This window comes from Loxodonta africana, chromosome 16, assembly GCF_030014295.1.
Source record: "Loxodonta africana isolate mLoxAfr1 chromosome 16, mLoxAfr1.hap2, whole genome shotgun sequence".
Taxonomy (NCBI): Eukaryota; Metazoa; Chordata; class Mammalia; order Proboscidea; family Elephantidae; genus Loxodonta; species Loxodonta africana.
The window spans coordinates 45,094,057-45,118,062 of NC_087357.1; the positions used below are offsets into that span (position 1 = coordinate 45,094,057).

The window sequence follows — 24,006 nt, forward strand, 5'->3', positions numbered from 1 at the left end:
TTTTACAACAGCGATTCCCAAGTTCTATCGGACAGAAAAAATCATTCAAGGGCCTTATTGAAATATAGACTCCCGGGACCCATCCACAAAATTACTGACTTGGTAAGTCTGAGGTGGGTTGTACAAACATTTTGAGAATTACGGCATTAAGCAATTATTTTTGAAAATTTTCTGGGAGAAGTGGACAGTTACCTTCATAACCACTTCTGGGATCTAAACCTACTTGTCTGCTTCATTACGAAGCCTTTATCAGGTGGCCCTGCTACATATAATCATTCTGTAAAAGTCAAACGTCAAACCTCATGTAAGTATGAGATTCAAATCTTTGAAAAACCTGTGCACTCTAGTTGGGAGATGACAGTAACCCATGGAATACACATGGAATGAATCTGTTCCATGAAGAAGCCACCATTTTTGAGATCATAAAAAGCTCTTTAAACTTTGGAGAAATCTATCATCCCATATGGTAACCCTAGTGGTGCAGTGGTTAAAAGCTATGGGTGCTAACCAAAAGGTCAGCAGTTCAAATCCACCAGATGCTCCTTGGAAACTCTACGGCGCAGTTCTACTCTGTTCTATAGGGTCGCTATGAGTCGGAATCGACTCAACGGCAGTGGGTTTGGTTTTGGTTTTATCATCTTATATACAAACATGTAAGTTTCTACCTTCCTATATACTAATCTCTGTTGAAGTTGTAAGCAAAATAAAGGAAGAGCATAAACATTTATGAAAGGTCCTTCAGGTACAATTATATAATGTGGGAAAAAAACACGAAGTGATTATTTGTTCTTAAGATTTTTAATCCCATGACCCCTTTTGATAAATTTAAAACCCTCCCACTCTCACAAGATGATGAGTTGTGCCCAGTGGGTGTATGCCTCCCCAAAAAGAAATCACTATATAACCTGAGAATCTCATCTCTCCACTTCATTCAGTTAATTTATTCAATTTTGCCTTCTAGTAGTAAATATGCAAAAATAAGTTTTTGTACAATTTTATTTTCCAAATACAATCCACATCTTTTGCTTCACCCAATTGTCTAAATGCTCTTGGGTAGCTGTAATTATGTAATTCTTATTATGGGGTCCTAAGGCTGTCTTTATTTTAATACAGTCTAATTTTAAATGCTCATTGGACAAGGCTTTCTTATCTATAATTTATATTGTCTCTCCAGTTTCAAAGAGGTGAGGGGAAATACGGTGTCACTTCTACTGTATAGGGCCCTGAAGGCGCAAAGATTAAGACCTCTAGCTGCTCCTTGGAAACCCTATGGGACAGTTCTACTCTGTCCTATATAGGATCACTAAGAATCAGAATTGACTCAACGGCAACGGGTTTCTGCTGCATAGCCTCACATTCTCAACAGCTGCTGAATTTATTTTTTAAACCTTTTCAAATAATAGCAGTTACATTTTCCTAACTTATTTCCTCAAGACCATCAGTTTAATGTAAGAATTCCAGCTATTCTGGAATCTTTAACTTAAAAAGATTTGCCCCTCTTACTTTGACAACAAATTTGACCACCTACTCATGGATTTTTAAAAAAATAATCTTCAACTTATATACTATTTTTCATTAGATACATAAATTGTCTCCTAGCATCTTACCAAAGTCGTAGCTGGTCACCCCAAAGTGGTATAGCCCAATGTATTCACTGGTTCGGACTTCTACTTTTCTTTCAACTAAAGTTTCTATTTATGATCCTATTTCATACAGAAGACTTCATCAGTAGAAATGACTAATTGACAAAAAGCTAAATATGATGATAATAGTGTTGAATTATTTTTCATAACTTAAAAATGTTCAAAAATATCCTCTTGCTCTTTAAAAAGACAAGTTGAAAAAAAATCTGTGTCAGTTAAAAGTGACAACAGAGCCTGCAAACAGACTGAGTACCTTGAGATTTGAGTTATACATACTATATAGATACAGTAATCCCAGAAGTGAATAGAAAAGGCTGAAATTTTATTCTTTCTGTATTCACTTCTGGGATTATTGTATCTATATAGTATGTATAACTTCTGTGATCAAGGTTGTTCTCTTAATTTTAGCAACTAGTATTATCATAACATATAATGCAAATTAGGTGATTTGCTTTTGTACCTGCTTTTCTTTTTCAGATATTCATACCGTTCTTTCATTAAGTTTTAAATAAAAAATCTGTAGAACATATTCAGGACAGCCTTGCCAGGGAGAAATAAAACTACTAGCCCAGCAATAATATTGGGAAAAGGATTTTCTCCATATCTAGAGTAAAGTTAACTTATAAAAGGTAAACATAAACAGAAGAGAATGCAGTTAACACTTTAACTGGATATTTACACTACTTTCAACCTCTCCTTCTTCTGCATACACATATTATGTTATAAAGAATTATAGTTTTGATTGAGAAATCAGAGGTAAGCAGATTGCTTTATATCTCCAATGCTATCTGAAGGCTTATTTCTAGGACAATTTACATGGTGACAGCTTCCCCAAAGTATAAATACAGTGACCTCAAACAAATTCACTTTCATGAGGAAAAAAGCCTTGCATTCCTTGTAAATAACAGGAAATGTGGATTCTATGCAAATACCAACCCCTTGACCCTATCCTAACAGTTACAGAAGTCAAATTGTTCCACAGATTTTTAAGAAGTGATTTAGCAAGGAGGAAGAGTAGTTTTCATTTGATACCTTATGTAATCCCTATAGCATGGGGTCACCATGAGTCAGGGCCAACTTGACAGCAGGTGACAATAACATAGTCTCGAACAACATGGATAATCAAGAATTAGCCATTCAAAGTGACTGTGAATTATAGTAGAAAAAAGTACTTTGTTATGTTACCTAAACTGCCTTTAACTCACCCACACCCAAATTATTTATAGCTAAAAACTATAGTACTTTCACAATCTTTTTCTTCATAAATGGGGTACTTTTAGGATTAGGCCTAAAAAAAGGCATACTGTGTAGATTATTTGCTCCTGCACACTTCTACTTACCTAGGTGATCTACTGATCCTACAATCACAATTACTCCATGGCACAGCACAGACCAAGTTGGAAGAAAGGAACCACTTGCTGCTGTGGAATCAATTCCAACTCACAGTGATCCAACAGGACAGAGTAGAACTGCCCCATAGGGTTCCCAAGGCTGTAATCTTTACAGCAGACTGCTACATCTTTCTCCAGTAGAGCTGCTGGTGTGTTCGAGCAACCGATCTTTTGGTTGGCAGCCAAGTGCTTTAACCACTGTGCCACCAGAGCTCCTTCAATGAAAGGAACGGTGCTATGAAAATCAAAGCAAGGTATCCTCCCATTAGATAATGTACCCTTCTTCAATAGATAACAGAAGGCTAACCATTCTAACTATTCACAGTGGAGTCCCTGAGTGGTCAAACAGTTAACGTGGTTGGCTACTAACCAAAAGGTTGGCAGTTCAAGTCTACTCAGAGGTGGCTCAAAAGAAAGGCTTAGTGCTCTACCTCCAAAAAGTCACAGCCATGAAAAAACCCTATGGAGCACAGTTCTACTCTGACACACGAGGTCACCATAAGTTGGAATCAACTTGATGACAACTGGTTGGTTAACTATGCATATTAGTCTCATCCATTTAGCTCATACAAGCACTACCGTAAATCACGTACCTAAGCCTATGCTATTCCTTAAACATGTAATTTTGAAAATATTTGTTTTACTGAAGGCATACAAGGTGCTTACTATTTTGGTTTCTTACTCCATTTTATTCAACCCTGACAGTCTCAGGGTGCAGGTAGTATGACTTTATTTCACTAATGATGAAAGAAAGACTGAACACATCCAATTTCTCAAGGTGAACCTGCTAGTAGGAAGTAGCAAAGTCTGATTTCTAAAGCTAATGCACTTTCATTTAGAAAACCCTGCCTAAGAAATATTCAGTAGCTCAGAGATAACTTAAAGAATACTGACAAAGTAACATACCATCTTTTCCCTTTTAAATCAGGAAAAAAAAGTTGGTATGTTCCTGTACATAAACAGAGTGATATAGTAGTACAGAGTAAGGATACACTCTACATTTTCTTAACAATTCTGTGGTAAATACAACAATTGGGCATATTTGTTTTTAGCAATATTAGCTCAAAGACTTACTATCAAATATCCTTTTCTCCAAATAAGAATGCAAAGGAAGAAAAAAAATGTGAAGAGATTTTAGCAAAAATGGATATTACAATTATTTACAATGAAGTGTAACATTTTAACTATTATAAGCGTAGAAGTGAAAGCTATAATGATAGGCAAGCAAAAGAAACACGTGATAATCCACAGTATCTAAAAACACTTACTAAAATAAAGCCAAAAAAAAAAACCAAACCCATTGCCACAGAGTTAATTCCAACTAAAGGCAGCTTTAAACACAGTAGTCCCCCCTCTTATTCACAGTTTCATTTTCCACAGTTTCACTTACCCTCCATCAACTGCGGTCGGAAAATGTTAAATAAGCAGCATGATGAAATCTCACGCGTTCCCATTCTGTCCCGCCCGGGGACCACATTCACATAACTTTTATTACAGCATATTGTTACAATCATTCTATTTTATTATTTATTATTGTTGTTAAACTCTTACTATACCTAATTTATAAATTAAACTACATCACAAGTATGCACGTATAGGTCAAAACACAGTATACATAGGGTTGGGTACTATCCAGTTTCAGGCACCCACTGACTATCCCCTGCAGATAAGGGGGCCTAATGTACACCTATTCTCTGACGGTTTATAACTTATTAGCATAAAAGCTAGTATTAGTGACATTTAAATTTCCCCATGTTTTTTTCTTAGACAAGTAAATTTTCTTCTATATGAATTTTTCTGTTTACTAGTTTAGGAGCTAACTTTCTTAAAGGCCTCCTGCTGGCAGCTGAAGCAGTACCTTTCTTTGCTGGTGGTTCATCTTGTTGAAGAAGTTCATTTTCATTTGATCTTTTTCTTCCTGAAGAGGTTTTAGTTTTGCTGTCCTTAGGTATTTCAACTATTTCAGTGTAAGTCAATTTATTGTTTATTATTAAAGATGCATCAGTCTTGTCCTAAAGTAAAAGAAATGAATTCACTTATAGAGAGCAACAATCCATGTAAAAAGTACACAAATTATCTTTCAATAGTGTATCATAAAAATTTTCCATATCTGTGGAAACATCTGCGAAGTTATTTCTTAAGCCCTGCCCTAAAATAACTGATGGCTTTGGCAAATGAAAAAAAAAAACTTAATTTGTACACTCACCATAGATGAAAAAAAAAAAAAAAACCTGTTGTAAAATCCAGTTAAGCCTCTAGTTTCACACTGATACCTAAAAATAAATTCATCCTCATACTTCCTACAGTGATTGATAGTGAATTAGAGGTTAACTTGGAAACAACTAGAGCACTCTAAGACCACTTACTCCATCACATTCAAAATATGTTTTGAAAAGTATGAAAACACTAAGACCATTATTTGATAAAATTGTTTCTTGTAGATATTTTTACTTAAAACCTTGAGCTCCCACACTAGGAACTCACCAATTAATCTGTTTTGTAACCAACATCTCTTAAACATAAGAAGCATCTCTAATAACTCCCAGAAAAACAGTCTGACCTTGGCTTCTAGTCTACATACATATACATATATATATTCAAAGATATACACTCAACATACAGCTTTAGCACTGAAGTCCTAAATCGGGTATTTTTTTCTTTTTAAGGTAAAGACTATGTTCCCTAAAAGGCTGGCAGAAAGAAGGTACAATGCAGTCCTATTTAGAAAAAGGAAAAGTGAAACTATGGTTAACTATGCAAGTCTAAAATGGAATTAAGAGAAAGTATATTTTAAGGGAAAAAACTCATTAAATCCCTGAATACTGGTAACAATCCATTTTGGGAAAAAAAATACATAAAAAACAAAAAGCGCCATTTTACATCATAAAACCAGCAAATGTTTTATCTATTGGAAATACAGATGACTTTTTAAGTCATCAAATAACGAGTTATTAAAAAAAAAAAAAAAGTGCTGACCCTGCTTGTGTACAACCAAATACCTCACGGAATTTGGTTCCTTGATTGAAAGGTTTAGGGGTATAGTTTCATGGGACACCCCAGTTAATTGGCCTAATGTGTTCAGTGCTTCTGTTTGACCTTCACTGTGCAGTGCCTGGGGTGTTAAAACTAGCTTGCAAGCAGCCATCCAAGGCACAACAATTGGTCTCTAGTCACCTAAAGGAACAGGGGAAGAAGAGTCAGGCATAGGAGGAGGAAATGTAACGTGTGGCTAACTGCCTCCATGAACAGCTGCCTCCTTTGCCATCAGACCAGAGGAACTGGATGGTACCCCGCTACCGTTACTGAATATTTTGATCAAAGATTCTTCAATAGAATCTTTGATCAAAAGGGGGAAATGCACAACAGAATTTCAAAATCTCACAGACTCCAGAATTTCTGTAGTCATGAAGGCTAGATGAACCCCGAAACTACTCTCTTGAGATAATCTTTAAACCTTAAACCAAAATTATTCCCTGGAATCCTCTTAAAACTAAATAGTTTAGCTTCACTAGTAAAGAATGTCTGCCTTAAACATCGTGCTGTTTTAAGATATACCTATATGGGATCAACAGCAACTCAAAAGATTAGATAGGAGCCTTAGAGGGCAGTGAATTTATGTTAATTGGAGAGGAACAACTCAGAAAAGGAGAACAAGAATGATCGTATAACTCAAAGAATATAATCAATGTCACTGAACTGTATATGTAGTAATTGTTGAATTGATGTATGTCCTTTTGTGTATATTCTCAACAGTAATAAAAAAATTACCCTTTCATGCATAAAAAAACCAAAGTTTTATAAGACATTTCTAAACAGAAGATGTCATAAAGAACAACCTCCGTGTTTTCTCATAATTAGTCCCTTGATGTCACTGATAAACAACATCCTGAGAACTGATGGATCACAACTCTGACAAAGCTTGAGAATTTACAAACATTCCACATAACATGTTCAGATTGCCTCCCCCCTCCACCCTTAGCACCTAACAGAATGACCTGGCCGATTTTTTTCTACCTTCAAACTATACAATCCTCACCAAAAATCTATCCTCCAGAAGTCACTGTAATAGAAAGGAATGTTTTTTGCTCTTAGGATATGCTTGGGTAGGAAATAAGATAAAGAACCACCATTCAACATAAACTGCTAAGAGAGCATAAAACTTTTGCATCATTGGAAAGAGTCTACTTTTAAAACAAGCTTTGGAACAATGACCCTAGTTCAACAGTTATTCACCACAGTCAGGTTATGTTCCAAATTAGTATGGATTTGTTTATCTCTGTATTTATGTGAATATTTAGCACAATGTTTTAGTTGATAAAACAGGGTCTAGAACTTATCTATAAAGTTTGTTTACAGGCAAGAATTAATTAAATTAGCAATTCTTTTTTTTTTAACTTTTTACTTTTTCCCGTGGCTGTTGAATCTAACTCATGGCGACTCCAAGTGTTAGAGTGGAACCGAATTCCATAAGTTTTTCTTGGTTGTAATTTTTAATGAAGCAGATCTTCAGGCCTTTCATCTCTGGCTCCACGAGGTGGGTTCAAACCACCAATACTTAGGTTAGTGGTCCAGCACAAACCATCTGTGCCACTCATAGGCCTCATTACTATTGCTTACTTAAAAACTGCTAACACACTGTGGTTTGCTAACATATTAGAGAAAGAGATATAACACTATGTTAAATTTCCAACCATTTTCTTTGAAGTTGTAGTGGCCAGAAGTAATCTGTCTCTGGCTTTCCTTTTTCTTGTTTTTATTTTCCTTCCCAAAACCAAAGACCAGGTTAAAAAAACCCAGATCAAGTAATCAGAGTAAAAGTGTGCAGTGAATGAACAAATAAAAGTACCGAGAGCCTGCAGGTTCAGCAATTAAGTTACTGGAAAAAGTCAGGCCCTAAGTAAGTCCCAAAGGTCTTAACCTCCCCTATTTCACAATTCAATTTCTTCTCTTTATCCCTTCTACCACCGCCCATTACCCCAAATCAAAGTCTTCATCAATGATCACCTGAACTCTTCCCATAGTCTCCTGACTGGTCTCTCTGCCTCCAGCCTAATTTCATTTCAAGACGTAAGACTTTTCTAGAAGAATTCAAGAAATTTTACAGTGGCCACCATCAAAAAGAGGTATGAGCGGAAAAGGACTTGTGCTTTTCAATTAATCACATTCATTTATTACTATCAAAATTATTTTTAAAATAAATGTGCCTAGTCATTCATGCCCTCTTCATTTACTTAAGTTCCTTATCAAGATAAAGTAAATAAAGCTTAAAATAGTACCTTATTAGAGTTCTCGAGCTCTTGAGCCAATGAATTTAAATTAATTTCTGATTCTGAAAAAATAGAGAACAAATTAATAATGAAAATAAGCATCTTAAAAAATATATAGTGGAATAACTATGGAATATAAGTTGTTATAGTAGACACTAATGTTACTTTCAGGAAAGAAGATTTTGGCCAGTACTCAATGCACACAGCACTCAGCTGCTAATTCTACCAGCAGAGAGTAATGTTTCAGAAAAACCCACTTTCAAATAGCCGCTCAGAGGGCTAAATAGTAAAGAACAACCAGAGTAATGTGAAGGAAGAGAGGAGCCAGTGTCCTTCTGGTCTACTTCATAGTCAGAGGCAACATTTACCTACTATTTTTCACTCATCTTGTTTCACACAGAAAAGGGCAAAGAATAGAGCATTTCACGTAACTCTCTTAAAAGCCAGATGTGACAATCTTACATATATACATACATATATATATACACGAGTGTACACATACACACATACTCATTCCATATATCCTATGTGATTTCTTAATTTCCTGATAAAGATTAACAGCAAATGAAGAAAAAACATTTAATATTAAGTTAATGAAAAGTCATATAAATGGCAAAATATTAAATATGCTACCCGGATTAAAGAATTTTCTGGTCACTGGAGTAAATAAGCCACATGAATATCTTAAACTTACCAAATGTACTGTTTATGTGTTTATAATAAAGGAAATGTAATTTACTTACCATTTTCTCTCTTTTTTAACTTTTCTTGGGTTTTGGTTAATTCTTCTTTGGCCTTAGCTAATTCAGCTTTAAGTTGATTAAACTTTAGTTCTAAACAAGCAATAGCTTCCTGGGGGTCAGCAAGAGATGCAATATATAAGTGAGCGATTTCAGCCTGTTTCTTAATATCAGTGACATCATCTTGAAGAGAATCAATAATGTCTTCAATTCCTACACAATTACGTGTTCCCTAAAAATTGCAAAAACCACATGCCTGATGTTAACAGTGGCTTTCACTCTTACAGTGTGGTACCACATTAGACAGTTTTAAAATCAGACAGCAAAAAATTCACAACTTGAGATTTAAAAAAAAAAGAATTACATAGAAATATCTCCAATTATGAAAATGTTGTGTTCCATTATCCCTTTTTGGCTGTATGAAGCATGAGGCATATTTTCCCATAAAAACAATGTCATTAACTGTGATAAATCATTATAGAATAATTATGATTACTTAGTTCATGAATAGGCTCAATTACATACTGAGTTTAGAAAGACGTTGGTGAAAAAGCACAGGAAACAAACCTCCATTTTCACAACTCAGTTCAAGTCCCAAACCATGTCAGGGACACATAATGGTGTTTTGACAGCAAGAGCCTAGATGTCACCTTCCCAGGCCCCTGAAGTGAGTGATTAAAAAACAAAACAAAACAAAAAAAACCACCAAAAAAGTCGGACCCATTTCAGGTTCAGTGGCAGCGTGGACAAGGTGTACAGAAAAGCATGCTTCTGCAACAGGAGGGGATGGTCAGTTCCCCAGGAAGGGCAATCCTTTTTGTGTACCCTTCTTTGTGTTAATCAGAACAGTTACACTAGATGACCCCTTAAGATCCTTGCATGTTAAAATTTTTCAAGTTTAAAAAAATCTGGGAGGGGTATCCACTAAATGGATAAAAAGGAATGGAAACTTACAATTAATATCTCAAGCAATGCCAATATCAGGCACAAACATAAGCAGTGTAAATTTTTCCAAGTCCAATCACTATATTAATCTATATGTGCTTACATAGCTAAAAGAACAGGCTTAATAATAACAAAACTACATAGTAAGATTTGTGTTTGTTTTTTTTTTTAACTCTAAAGTATATTGTTTTTCACTATTTATATAGCATGCTAAATGCTACAACCAAAAACCTCACTGGGTTTTTTTTTAACATTCAGTTAGCATACTTCAGTTTCAACTTTCAGGGCACGACCTCCACTCGTTGGTTCTTCTTGAACGTCACATTTACCAACCAAATCCTTGAAGATAGCCAGACGACACTCAGCATTCTCTTCCAATATTTCTCGTTCCTGAAGGAGAGTTTCCCTTCATAACACAAATTAATCCCATTAAGTAACAGCAAAAACACGACTTCATGTTTTTGTTTTAAACATCTAATATTACATACTGGCACATTATAAACTAAAGGCAAATAATCATCCAAATACAATTCAGAACTACTACAGAGATTTCTAAGAGCTATTTTCAACCTTGTACGGACATCAATTCCTTAATTCAGATACTATTTAATATAAAACAAGTAAATAAAATTCTCAATTTTTATCAGGACACAAAGGAAACAACTTACTTAAAGTCAGCTTCCCGCTCAGTCAAATACTGAGTAAACTCCTGTGTAACTTCTTCTCGAATTTTAAATTCCAATGTTAACTTTTCTTTTTTTTCATTTATCAGCTTTTTTTTCAAGTCTTCAATTAAATCCAAGAGTTTCTAAAACATGTATATATTAAAGTTTTTATAAAAGAATAAATATATCCCAAAAGAAATACTATGCAGATATGCAGAAATAAAATTCTTACTCTTTTCACTCAGTTGTTTTTAATTATGCATCCTTTTAAAAATTATTATAACTAAAAATTAGGCATTTGAAAAGATTCTTAATCTGGAAAGTCAAATAAAACTTTCCACATTTTATAAACAACAGACCTATATTAACTCGAATGTCTTTCACGTATCTAGTTATACCAAGAAAAAAGGAAAATAAATTTGAGCAGTGAGCATTATCTACCTGAGAAATCTTTGGAAAGTTTCATATTTAATTTCATTTAATCCATAAAATTTTCTGTGAGCTTGGTAACGTTCACATATCTTAAGTGGGGAAAGTAAGACCAGGTCTCTGGTAAATGTTAAAGTTGGGGTTCAAAACTGGTCTGTCAAACTCTAAGACTCAAGGGTATATTAAAAAAAAAAAAAAAAAAATCCAGTTGCCCTCAAGTCAGTTCCAACTCATAGCAACCCTACAGGACAAAGTAGAAATGCTCCATAGGATTTCCAAGACTATAAATCTTTAGAGAAGCAGACTGCCACTTCTCTCTCCCCCACGGAGCAGATAGTGGGTTCTAACTGCCAACCTCTCGGTTAGCAGCCAAGCATTTAACCACTGTGCAGCCTGAAACACTTTCCAAAGTGCCAGAGAGAGACACCACAAAAATTTATTTTATTGGGCTTTTAACTATCCAAGTGTGGGCAACAACTCTATAGCCTTTGATACACATACATAAGCAAATAATATGGACAATGACAAAATAAAGCAACTAATACTTAGCACAGCAATTATATATTCATAATAAAATTAATTACATCATTAAGGAAACAGCCAGATAGCCTGAGACCAGAAGAATTACATATTGCTGGCTACCACTACCAGCCGTTCTGACCAGGGATACAACAGAAGGTCCTGGACAGAAAGGGAGAAAAATATAGAACAAAACTCAAATTCCTAAAAAAGGTCAGACTTATGGACCAATAGAAACTAGAGAAATCCCCAAGGCTATCGCCCTAAGATATCCTTTTAAATCGGAACCAAAGCCACTCCCGGTGGTCACCTTTCATCCAAATTATAGAGTGGATTATAAAATAAACACTACCACCCGTGAATAATGTGCTCCCTTAAATAATCAACTATATGAGACAAAATGGACAACATTTACCCTAAAACCAAGATGAGACACTAAGGAGGAGCAGGAAAGCCTGATTAATTCAAACTGAACAAAAAATGTAACCAATGTTATGGAACAAGCTGTGTAGAAATTGTTAAATGGGAACCTAATTTGCTATGTAAACTTCCACCTAAAACATAACAAAATTTTAAAACAGCCAGATATTCTTAAGGTTTCTGATTAAAATGTCTAACAATAAATTAATCAATATCCTCTTTAAAAGCTATGAATCTTATAATTTCTCAACTTAATATTTGAAAATATTTCTATAGCTACCCTGGCTCAGAAATTCTGCTTCTAAGAACCTATACTGAAGATATAATTACATACCATGACCCAATGTTTTAGCTGTAAGAATAATTATCAATGTTGTTTTGTAGTGGTGGCTGTATTTAAACAGAGGAAAGTGAAACCCACCTCAATGGCCAGTCATCAAGGATTGGTTCAATTATGGTAGTCAACAGTAAATTACTACATATATAATCAATAATGATGGCTTGCAATAAATCCCTACTTGTCATAATTTATTTTTAAATAAAGAAAATCAGGTTACAATGTATAGCCAAAATGCATTAATAGTAGATTAGAGAGATCTTTAAATTTTTCTTTTTCTTATTTATTTCCAGTTTCTACCATGGCTATATACTACTTACTGCTAATTTTCTAGTTTCAAACAACCACCAACTTTCCCACTGTTTATAGACAAAAATAGAAATTATGGAAGGAGAGATATGAGAGACTTAGAGATCTCAAGAGGAATACCTTGGAAAGTTAATTTTAATAATTCCTAACGATTAGTTTTTTTTTTTATTGTTGTTAGTATTTCATCATTTTGGCTGAGAGAAAAATTCTGGTTAGCTATTCTAATGTAAGCTAGTGTGGTAATCTAGTTAAGTATAAATATGCTATTATCAATATATTTCCTAATTATTTTTAATAGCCCCAATCCTTCAATTAAAATGCTAATTATGTAAAGCCTAATCATTTCTACTTTTAAAAGTCAAATATTAGATAAAACTTTGATGAAATTTTTAAAGTATCTAGTCAATGTTACAGTAAGAATGAATTTATACCATGTAATTCATCATAAACTATAAAAAAAAACCCAAACCCAGTTGCCGTCGAGTCGATTCTGACTCATAGCAACCCTACAGTATTAATTTTTCCTTAGTAAACTCATAAATTTTACTAACATCTCAAATTTAATCAGTATTATATAAAAACTTCAATTTTGTATGAGTCCAAACTAAAACAGGACTAATAATGGCTCCTTTTTTCAGAGAAAAGTACTAAATTACAGAGGCCCAAGTAAATAAGGTCCAATCACATAGTGACCACATAAATTGGGACTTGCATAGCATCAGAAGCTTTCGTTTTTGTTTCCAAACAACAGAGGTGCAATAATGGCTTTCAGGGGCACTTAAATAAATTATTTAAATGGCAGTATTTAAACAACACATTATCCATTTCAATTTGGACTTCTACAGTCCAAAAGATCACTATGATGTGAGATGTGTCAACATCATTAAAGCATACCCACAAACACAGGTTTACCCATGTTCCCAGGACACTGGTAAGAAGACTGCACATATACATATGTAGTTATGGTCAATTAATGAGGGGAACTGGTAACATGGACATGATCTAAATTTCAGGATTAATTCAACTAAAATAGATGTGTGAACTGTATTTGGACAGAGGTTCAAAAAACCACTCTTAAATATCATTTATTATAAAATTCAGATTACCAAGCAATACCTGTTTTTGAAGAGTCAGGATAACTGGTATTGGGTAGACATTTTGAGCACTTGTCCTTAAAATTGCACATTATAGACTGGTGGAATATGCTAAAATCACTGGGTGAAAGGATACTGGGGAACAGGATATTGACACGGTCCCAAAGTATCATCCCACAGATTAAGTGGTTTTATATTAAAGAACTGTTAACTTTAACTTCAGAATAATAATACACCAAGTTTACAAGTATGAGTTGTTAATACATACTCTCTTCTCTTGACTAATGACAGCCTTGTCTTCCTCTAATGTTTGATCTAGATCTTCTTCAGTAAATTCAGTTCCCACATTTTGGTTTTCCTCAGCTTTTTCTAGATCCTCGGCCAAATCTTCACCTTCCACCAGATCTTCTAGACTACTTTCCCATGAAATGGTTGTTCTTTTTACATTTAATATTTTATTGTCTGAATCATTAACATCTAATGACGTTTCTTGAGAAGATCTGACAGGTGCAAAAGATTTTCCTAGAGATGTATTTAAAGTGTCCGGAACGAAAACCTGTTAAGATATCCAATGTGACTTTTAAAGCAGAAAAGGCAAGGACTGTCTGCTAAAAGATAATTAAATCGAATAACAATTTGAATTTTAAAAAACTACACAAACAAGCATACAAAAAAAAAGGAACTAGCATCCTTAAATCAGCATTCCAATAAGAAAATGCTAACTGCATATGTAAAATACAGGTAAACCTACCTTCCTGGGTTTAAGCTTAGTACTATAATTAGCAGGGTATACCCAGAAGCACTAAATGAACTAGATGGATGGTAAAGAAGACAGTTCATTCTAAGAACACCCAAATTTTGTAACTGATGTTCATTACTAACCTTTATTACTAAGGTCATTTTAATCCTCACAGAGGTAACTTTCAATCTTTTCCTGTCTCCTTCCACTTGGTCAAATATTCACTTTTTTAACTTTTAATTATTTCCTGGGTTTACAGTAATAAGTGTAAAATATATTATTTATTCTACGAAAAGACAGTTAATAGTCTAATAGTCCGAAGAGGTTTAATACTTTCTGCATGAGTTTAAATATACTTACTTTTTGTGCAGTGGCTGAGAACTTCAACACATGAAGTGTTTCATCATAGGCAAAATGATCCTGGCTGATGTTGACGATCATACATACTTTCCCTTTACCATTAAAAAAACTTTGAAAATAGTGGGTAAGTTTACTTTCCCGAAAAGGCACGTGCTGTTGAAACCTATGGGAAAATTTTTCAAGAAAAAGTGATTTATAACAAATCTCCTGAAGTCACGACATTGATAAATTTTACAAAGAAGTAATTGATCTAGCTACCACGGCATTAAATTCTAGGTTAGTGGTTAGTTCCACCTGTAATAGTTTTTTTCTGTCTATTTATGTTGTGTTCTTTAAATAGTACTACCACTGCTAATAGGGGTCCCTAGGTGTCCCATTACGGTTAAGCACTAGACTACTAACCAAAAGGTTGGCAGTTCAGACCCACCCAAGGCACCTCCAAAGTAAGGCCTGGCAATCTCCTTCCAAAAGGTCACAGCCTTGAAAACCCCATGGACTGTAGTTCTTTCTACTCTGCATGCATGGTCGCCATGAGTCAGAATCAACTCAACAGCAACAAACAACTACTAATAACTATTTGTATTAGTAAGCCAAGTGTAAAGAAAACTATACATTTAACTGGGTTGCATTCCCTAGAGAGCAATTATGTGATACCTCTGTTGCTGTCAAGTCAATTCCAACTTAAAGCGACCCTTTAGGACAAAGTAGAACTGCCCCATAGGGTTTCCAAAGAGTCGCTGGTGGATTTGAACTGCCGACCTTTTGGTTAGTAGCTAAGCTGTTTAACCACGCGCCACCAGGGTTCCAATTATGCAATAGGTGCCAGGAAGCAACTTAACTAAGAATGGTGAAGGCTGACTTCTCATTTACCCAGCCTAAAACGCTAATTTATGCAGAAATTTATTATAACTAGAAGAATACACACAACGCATTAGTAAGAAGAATAAAGAGGTTTTAAATACTAAATTAGCATGATGAGAAGCTTATTATCCAAAGTACCTGCTGGTATTTGATATTTGTTATGGAAAATATTGAGGAGACCTAGTGGCACAAACAGTTAAGTATTCTGCTGTGAACTGAAAAATTACTGGTTCTAATCTACCTGGCAGCTCAGCAGGCTCTGCAGGAGAAAAATGTGGTGATCTGCTTCCATACAGATTACAGCTTAGAAAACCCTATGGGGAAGTTCTTACTCTGTCACATAGGGTAGCTATGAGTCAAAATTGACTCAGTGGCACCTAACAACATGGAAAATATTGTGTTTATTTGATTACGTCACTGGTGTTGACTGACGTTTTTTATCCTTTTTTTTTTTTCTTGGTTCAAGTTTAACAGAAACTACAAACGATCAATGGACTCATGTTCTACTTTAGTCCTTTGGGCTAGTATTTTCCTTGTGCCTTTGGTTTTCTTCATTCTCCTTTGATCCGAATGGGATGGGACCAATTAATGAATCTTAGATGGGTGCTCGCTAGCTTTTAAGACCCAAGATGCCCCTCATCAAAGTGGGATATAGAACATTTTCTTTATAAACTATGTTATGCCAAATGACTTCAATGTCCCCTGAAACTATGGTGCCCAGGTCCCAATTACTTTGTCCCTCAAAGTGTTTGGATGTATCCAGGAAAGTTCTTTGCTTTCGCTCTCGTCCAGTTGTGCTGACTTCCCCTGTATTGTGTGTTGTCCTTCCCTTTATCAGTGTTGATCCTTGTCTACTATCTAGTTAATGATTTCCCCTCTTTCTTCCCTTCCCACCCTCATAACCATCAAAGGATGCTTTTTTCTGTGTTTAAACCTTTTCTTCAGTTTTTATAATAGTGGTCTCCTATAATATTTGTCTTTTTGTGAGTGATTTATTTCACTCAGCATAATGCCCTCTAGAATCATCCATGTAGTGAGATGTTTCAGGGATTCTTCACTGTTCTTTATCTTTGCGTAACATTCCATTGTGTGTAGATACCATAATTTGTTCATCTATTTGTCTGTTATAGGAATTTGGCTTGTTTCCATCTTTTTGCTATTGTGAATAATGCTGTAATGAACACGGGTGTGCATATGTCTATCTGTGTATTTGTTCTTACCGCTCTCTGGGATTTTCTTAAGAGTGGGATTGCCAGATTGTATTTCTATTTCTAGCATTTTAAGGAAGCGCCATATTGTTTTCCAAAGTGCTTGTACTATTACACATTCCCACCAGCACTGCACAAGAATTCCCATCTCTTCACAACCTCTCTAACATTTGTTTTTTATATTTGTTTTTTGGATTAGTGCCAGTCTTGTTGGGTTGAGACGGTATGTCACTGTAGCTTTGATTTGCATTTCTCTAATGGCTAATGATCATGAACATTTCTACACAAAGATCCAATGTTATCTTCCTATTTTTGATTTTTACATTCTAAAGAGGAGACAAATATCTAAATCAGCCTCTATTTATATCCTAAATCATTAAGTCCCAAACATTTAGCCATAGCTCCAGCACTGTATTTTCCAACTAGCTGCCAGATATTTCAACCCAGTGTTCCACTGTCACCCACATACCTGCCTGCCTAAAACCAATTATCTTTCACCTAGCCCAAATCTCTTCAACCTGCTCCTTCTCTTGACATTCCAACTTCTATTGGAATATTTAGCTGCCTGAGTGTCTTCTTGGTGAAGAGTCTATTTATTCTTCAACCATTTTTTAATTGGATTATTTTTTTGTTGAGGCGTTGCAGTATCTTGTAGATTTTAGAGGTTAGACCCTTATTGGATATGTCATAGCCAGACATTTTTTTCCCAATCTGTAGGTTCTCTTTTTAGGCTTTTGGTAAAGTCTTTTGATGAGCATAAGTGTTTGATTCTTAAGAGCTCCCAGTTATCTAGTTTCTCTTCTGGTGTTTGTGCATTGTTAGTAATGGCTTGTATACTATTTATGCTGGATCGTATGTATTTCTATTTCTACCATTTTAAGGAAGCGTCATTTTGAGTTAGTTCTTATATATGGTGTGACTTATGGGTCCTATTTGACTTTTTTAACAGATGGATATCCAGTTACTTCAAGCACCATTTATTAAAGACTACCTTTTCCCACATTTAACAAACTTTGGGCCTTTGTCAAATATCAACTGCTCATAGGTGAATGAATTTGTGTCTGGGTTTTCAATTCTGTTCCGCTGATCTACGTGTCTGTTGTACCAGCACCAGGCTGTTTTGACTACCGTGGCAGTATAATAGGTTCTAAAATCAGGTAATGTGCGGCCTCCCACCTTGTTCTGACATTTTTTTTTATTTCTACCTTTTTATAATCTAAGATCACTAAGTATAATCCATACCAGTACTACATAAAAAAGTAAAAAAAAAACTTTCTAAAAATACTAAAATCAAAAGTTTAAATATCATCATGCTTAATATGCTAATGGCACTTACTTTCAGCAACACTTACTTTGACTTTTCACTGTTCTTCAAAACATTAATACACTTTCCAAGGGTCAATAAAGAAGTGTTGATATTTCCAGTCTCTCTTAATCTTTCACCTTCATTCTGGGTCTTCATGCTTCGTTCTGAACCAGCAAGATCACATAAAGACAATCTGAATTAACAAAAATAATAATTATTATCTTAAAACTCCTTCAAAACTGTTCAAAATAATTACAATTTTTAAAATGCTCAACTTACTCGCTGACTCGCATTACACGAGGCATTTCAGAATCTTCAATCTGTAATATTCTAATAGTAAATATGCTGTGACTAAAAGGAAATACACAATGATTAAATGTCATCTTTCCATTTTTGTTTGCATTCTAAATAGGAGAGACAAGCATCTAAATCAACCTCCATTTATATCTTAAATTATTAAGTCCCAAACATTTAGCCATAGCTCCAGCACTGTATTTTCCAACTAGCTGCCAGAAAGATCAACCCAGTACTCCACTGTCACTCACATGCCTGTCTGCCTAAAACCAGTTATTTGTCATCTAGCCCGAGTCTCTCAAACCCGCACCTTCTCTTGACATTCTAATTTCTACTGATTGAATCATTACAATAAATTTCCAACCTACTTCTAAAAATCATATAATTAAAATGGTATAATGTGTAGCTAATCTTCTTTGAATGTATACCTAGAGCAAAGCATGGATTTGACCCATGTATAGGCATATCTGGATCTTAGGATATGGAAGCTTTTTCCCCTTAAAGAGAAAAGCTATTTAAAATATCTCACTGCTTAAATTTATATCTTTTTGTTTTCCAACCCCCAAACCCTTCCAATTAAAATATCCTTCTTTAACTCCTTAAGATTTATGGCCTAACTCAGTATGCATGTATTGTCTGTGTTCATGGGGGTAAGTAGGAAAGGCCAGAGAAAAGCACACCATTATAAGCAGCTTTGAAAACACTGACCTTAGACATCCACATAAAGAGAAAGTAAAAATACCCAAGAGATTTCTCTCAAATCAATAAAACTAATGTTAGGATAAGAAATAGTATTGATATTATTATGTGTTTAGTACTCTTCAGTTTAAAGAATGTTTTTATATCTATGAATTCGTTTAACATATCAGAGAACCTATTGCCTACCTTAAGCTAAAATTACTTATATTTTAAATTAGCACAGAATGCTGAGTGATTCAGGCTTATACCTTACCTTCTACTAGAAGCATTATTCAGTTTTGTGAAGGCAACACTCTGGTTCTTTATTCCTACTTTTAAAAGTTTATATGCTTCTTTGGAATCAGATACCTGAATCCACTGAAGATCTTTAAAAAAAAAAAAAAAAAAAGGACACATCAATTCATAAAAACACAGGATGCGTTCTGCAATGTAACCTCTTCGAAGATCTCTTCCTAACAACGTATAATGAAATCTTTCTTTTAATAAGACACCCTAGATGGAGTTAACACAGCTCTTCCATATGATACTAAAGAGAAGGTACAGAAGAAGAGAATATTATAATGATGTTCCAGTACTTATGTTATATAATCACACAAAGTAAATGTTCTTCAACAGTCTGCCAAAGGGAAAATTAAAAACAAGTTTTTAATTCCTTAGAATTAGAAACTCAGAAAGATGACAAAATACAGTAAAGACTAAATTTGCAAAATTACCTAGATGTGAGACACTGCAGGTTACAATTCATTAATGAGTCATGCAATCAAATTTACTGAGTCACAACGAGCATTTTTTTTAAAAAGGACACAGAAAACAGCAAACATGACAGTGCCTTCCTTGTAGTAAGGGTAAGTAAGAATAGTTACTGAAACTTTTGAGTTATAAATATACCTATACACATACACATGTGCAGATACTCGTCATGATGTTATTAATGTGCATTTCTTAAAGTGGGCAGTGGTTTCATTTGTTTCAAAATCATCACTGTGGAAGCACAGCAACATTTCAGAGCTCCAAAGCCTGGACACTGTTACTAAGCAGTAGAATGTGACTCTCAATACACACAGGTTTTTCCATCTCCAGAAATCCAATCACTGGTACTCAAGCAAAGATAATACTAAAATAAACCAAAACCAAACCAAACCCAGTGCCACTGAGTTGATTCCAACTCATAGCGACCCTACAGGGCAGAGGAGAGCTATCCCACAGACCTTCCCAGGAGCACCTGGTGGATTCCAAATGCTGACCTTTTTTGGCCTAGACCCCTTTATATTCAACTGTTAATTAATGAAGACACCAAAACATACTTACACAGTGCAAACTCCTCTTGTTCTATTGACTTTCATAATTAGTATAAAAATTTCTAGTTTGTTTTCCTTCAAGTTATGACAAAGCCTAAAAAGGAGATTTGGAGTAAAAACAAAACTATTCATTGGTATACCTTTTATAAAAGAATAGCCCTTTACATCTTGGGAAAGGCGCAGCATCCTTCTCTTTTGGAACTTGGGTGATACAGGAACAAACAGATCATAGACGCATTCATTATAAATTTCAAAGAAAGAAACCCACACAGAAAATTTTATATTATTATCCATATTCAAGCTAGCTTGTTCACAATTTATCACGGATTCTTCACACTCGGGGGTATTCAAAGAGTCTATTAAACTTCCTAGGGAAAAGAAAAAAGATAATTACAAAATTAAGCAATTGCCTAAAAGTGAGACAAAAGGACAAATAAATCAAGACTGCTGGGCCTGAAAAACTAAGTATCCTTAATCCTTTGACCAGCCACGTAAAACACATTTTGGAACAAAGTAAAATGTAAATAATAATATTTGGATTAAATAAAGTTTGGCTGCTTCTTCTTTTTGAAAATATGCTAAGGAACCGAATTGAGTTTCAAGGTAAAGGACAAAGGAAAACAAATGTCTACTCTTAAAATATGAAAGTCATAACCAGTAAAAGGGGTAGCTGCAATAATCAATCCAAATAAAACTTCATGCTGACAAACATTTCATATAGGCATGTATCACTGCTCAGGTATCATTATGTAATTAAAGGAAACAGCCGATTTGGGAATGACTCATATTAAAAGCCTCTCAAATGTATTTCATATAAACAATATTTTAAAGAAAAGTGGGAAAAGGAACTTTACCACAAAGAGTATCATAACTGCCATTATGCACGGCAACCTAAACAAGAAAGTTAAAAAAAAAAAAAACATATTGAGTTATGGTTAAATAACCAAGATATTACTTATTTATTCAAATAAATCACCAACCACACCACAACCTTTCATCCACTTGACTTAATGACTTATGTTTATTTTTTTAAATAACACATCTTCATAATAGTAAATTTCAGAAACTACAAAAGAATGTTTCTAAAATATCATCATGCATAATCCCTGCCATCCAGAAACAATTACTGTTAATATTTCAATAAGTCTCCTTTTATTCCTTTCCTTCACACTTAAGGTGCTATAAGCTTTTTCTCCCTATAATTAAAAATTCTTTGTAAATATTTCATGGGTGCATAACTGAATAGATATAAAAAACAATTATTCCCGTATTATAGAACATTTCAATTATTTACAGTTTTGCCAGTAGAAACAATATTATAAAAAGCATCTCTGTATATTGTTTTTCCTCCTGTATTCTACTATTCTTTAGGATGTATTTCTAAAACTGGAATTGGTGAGTGAAAAGATACTAAAAAATTTTTAAGTTTTTACTCTTAATATACTATTGTCAAATTGCTTTCTAGAAGCACATTTTGTAATCAATGCATGTAAGTGCACATTTCATTTTATAAACTTTTAAATAATTACATATAACTTCATTAGGGAATTTTTCTCAATACTAACATTTTTAATTTCCTTTATGAATTATCATGAAATTATCTACTAACCTCCATAATTTTTGTTAAAGGACTCAACTATTTTATTTTCAGAGATAATAATCATGGACTCTCAACTTTGATCTCCATGACAAAACTTTTCCTTATTACCCTGAGACACTGGTTTCTAAATGTCTTTTTTTCTTTAATTCCCATTACTAACTTTTAAATTTTTATTTATAAATATTTATAAAAACTGTTAATAGTTTTTAACAGTCTTGAATAGGGTTAGCATCTGAAAACATAACACAAAATCCAGAAAACACAGGGCAAACGGACAAATAAAGCCCTAAAAAAAGTTTTCACAAGTCTATATGGCACCACCATATACAAAATAACACCTCCTCACAGCACATTATATAGGTATTTTTCTATTAACGTATTGTTAGTTCTTCCCCTACTACAATAAAACCTCCATTAGGGCAGTACTGTGTTCTCAACACTTAAAACACTGCCTGGACCCTCTAAGTGCCCTAATACAAATTGGTTAGATGGTAAAAAACACAATAATCAAAGAAAGTTGGAGACAAACAATAAGCAGGAAAATTCGCAACCTATAATAATGAATAAAAATTTTTAAATAAGCTCTTATGAATCTTAAGAGTTACATTATAGTAGAAAAATGGGCAAGCAACACATTTGGCAATTTACAGAAAAATTCTAAGATGCACTAATCACCTCATTTATAAATCCAGAAATATATATTAAACCTAAGTAAGACCATTTTCCCTTGTCATAACCAGAAACTTTTAAATGTCCATTGCTGGCCAGGGTTTCGGAAAACTAGCACCATCATATGGATAGTGGGGGAGTAATCTGAGAATAAAATATAAAATATACATATCCTTTGACATAGCAGTTCTATTTCTAAGAATTTATCCTTCATAAATACTTAGATGCAAATATGTATGCAAAAGGATGTTTTCTCACTGGCGCATTGTTTAAATAGTGAAAGATGAAAACAATCCAAATGTCCGTCAACAGTGAATTGGTTTAAAAATGTGATTAAAAAAATTATAAAGAAAACAAGGTAAACACACAAATAGATAACAGACACAAGAATTAAGGTAGTAAGAGCTTTCAGATGTGTTAAAGAGCAAGTTATAGAAGGATATACATCGTAAGATCTCATTTTTGTAAAAAAAAAATATTTCACATACAAATAAATGAAAATAATTGCAACCATGCATACGGTTGTGTATGTTTATGTATATAGAGACATATACAGAAAACTGTTTATGTGAATGTTATAGCAACAGAAAATACTCAAAAAAGAGCATTTTCCAATCTCTTAACAGTGGTTTTTTTCCCTTGGGGAATGGAATTATAAGGAACTTCAGCTTTTTCCCCCACATTCCCTTGTTTAAATTTTGTGTGTACATATTACTTTTACAATAATAAAAGATTTTTAAAAACCATTTACAAATTATACATCAAAGTACAATGTTATTTCTACAACAACCAAAAAAGATTTCAAAATCATTTACATTTATACTGTTTAAGCATTCTTGCTGTTCATAAAATATAAAATAGATATGAGATGTCTTCAAACAACATTTTAATATTTTTCTCAAAAATTAAAGACAACAAAAACAACCATAAACATAGTCTAATATTGGATTAAAAAAAAATAAAGAGTTGATTAAACTCATGATTTACATCTATTTTACGTAGTAAAATATTTACATACCTCTTTAATTTGGCGAAGCAATGCGCTTTTGTTAGCAACTTCTTCTTTCTCTTGATCTGGTGATAACCGTAAGTATTCTCTGGATCTATGTGGTTTAAGGTTCATCTTTGTGTACAGTCTTTCCCGAAGACTATCAAATAATACATTCAAAGCTCGAGGGAGAATACCAATATTTTCTTCTGTGCCTGTGAAAAG

At 34.0% G+C, this 24,006-nt stretch overlaps 1 protein-coding gene across 9 annotated transcripts in view; it reads right to left on the reverse strand.

Moving 5' to 3' along the window:
* KIF20B (kinesin family member 20B) overlaps nucleotides 1-24,006 on the reverse strand; it is an 85,191-nt gene that overhangs the window by 40,056 nt on the left and 21,129 nt on the right. For 7 of the 9 annotated variants that reach the window (XR_010318097.1, XM_064269590.1, XM_064269591.1 and 4 more), the window contains exons 6-18: nucleotides 23,812-23,996; nucleotides 21,379-21,415; nucleotides 20,665-20,892; nucleotides 19,480-19,591; nucleotides 18,513-18,584; nucleotides 18,280-18,426; nucleotides 14,859-15,021; nucleotides 14,028-14,315; nucleotides 10,655-10,794; nucleotides 10,254-10,392; nucleotides 9,045-9,273; nucleotides 8,311-8,363; nucleotides 4,893-5,046 (exon numbers count right to left, since the gene is read on the reverse strand). Coding sequence is in view for 8 of the 9 variants with exons in the window: in XM_064269590.1 (XP_064125660.1) it covers nucleotides 4,893-5,046; nucleotides 8,311-8,363; nucleotides 9,045-9,273; nucleotides 10,254-10,392; nucleotides 10,655-10,794; nucleotides 14,028-14,315; nucleotides 14,859-15,021; nucleotides 18,280-18,426; nucleotides 18,513-18,584; nucleotides 19,480-19,591; nucleotides 20,665-20,892; nucleotides 21,379-21,415; nucleotides 23,812-23,996 (1,947 nt within the window). In the remaining variant the exon portion in view is untranslated. The remainder of the gene's footprint in view (nucleotides 1-4,892; nucleotides 5,047-8,310; nucleotides 8,364-9,044; nucleotides 9,274-10,253; nucleotides 10,393-10,654; nucleotides 10,795-14,027; nucleotides 14,316-14,858; nucleotides 15,022-18,279; nucleotides 18,427-18,512; nucleotides 18,585-19,479; nucleotides 19,592-20,664; nucleotides 20,893-21,378; nucleotides 21,416-23,811; nucleotides 23,997-24,006) is intronic. The other 2 variants (XM_064269593.1, XM_064269596.1) reach the window with 1 other exon arrangement.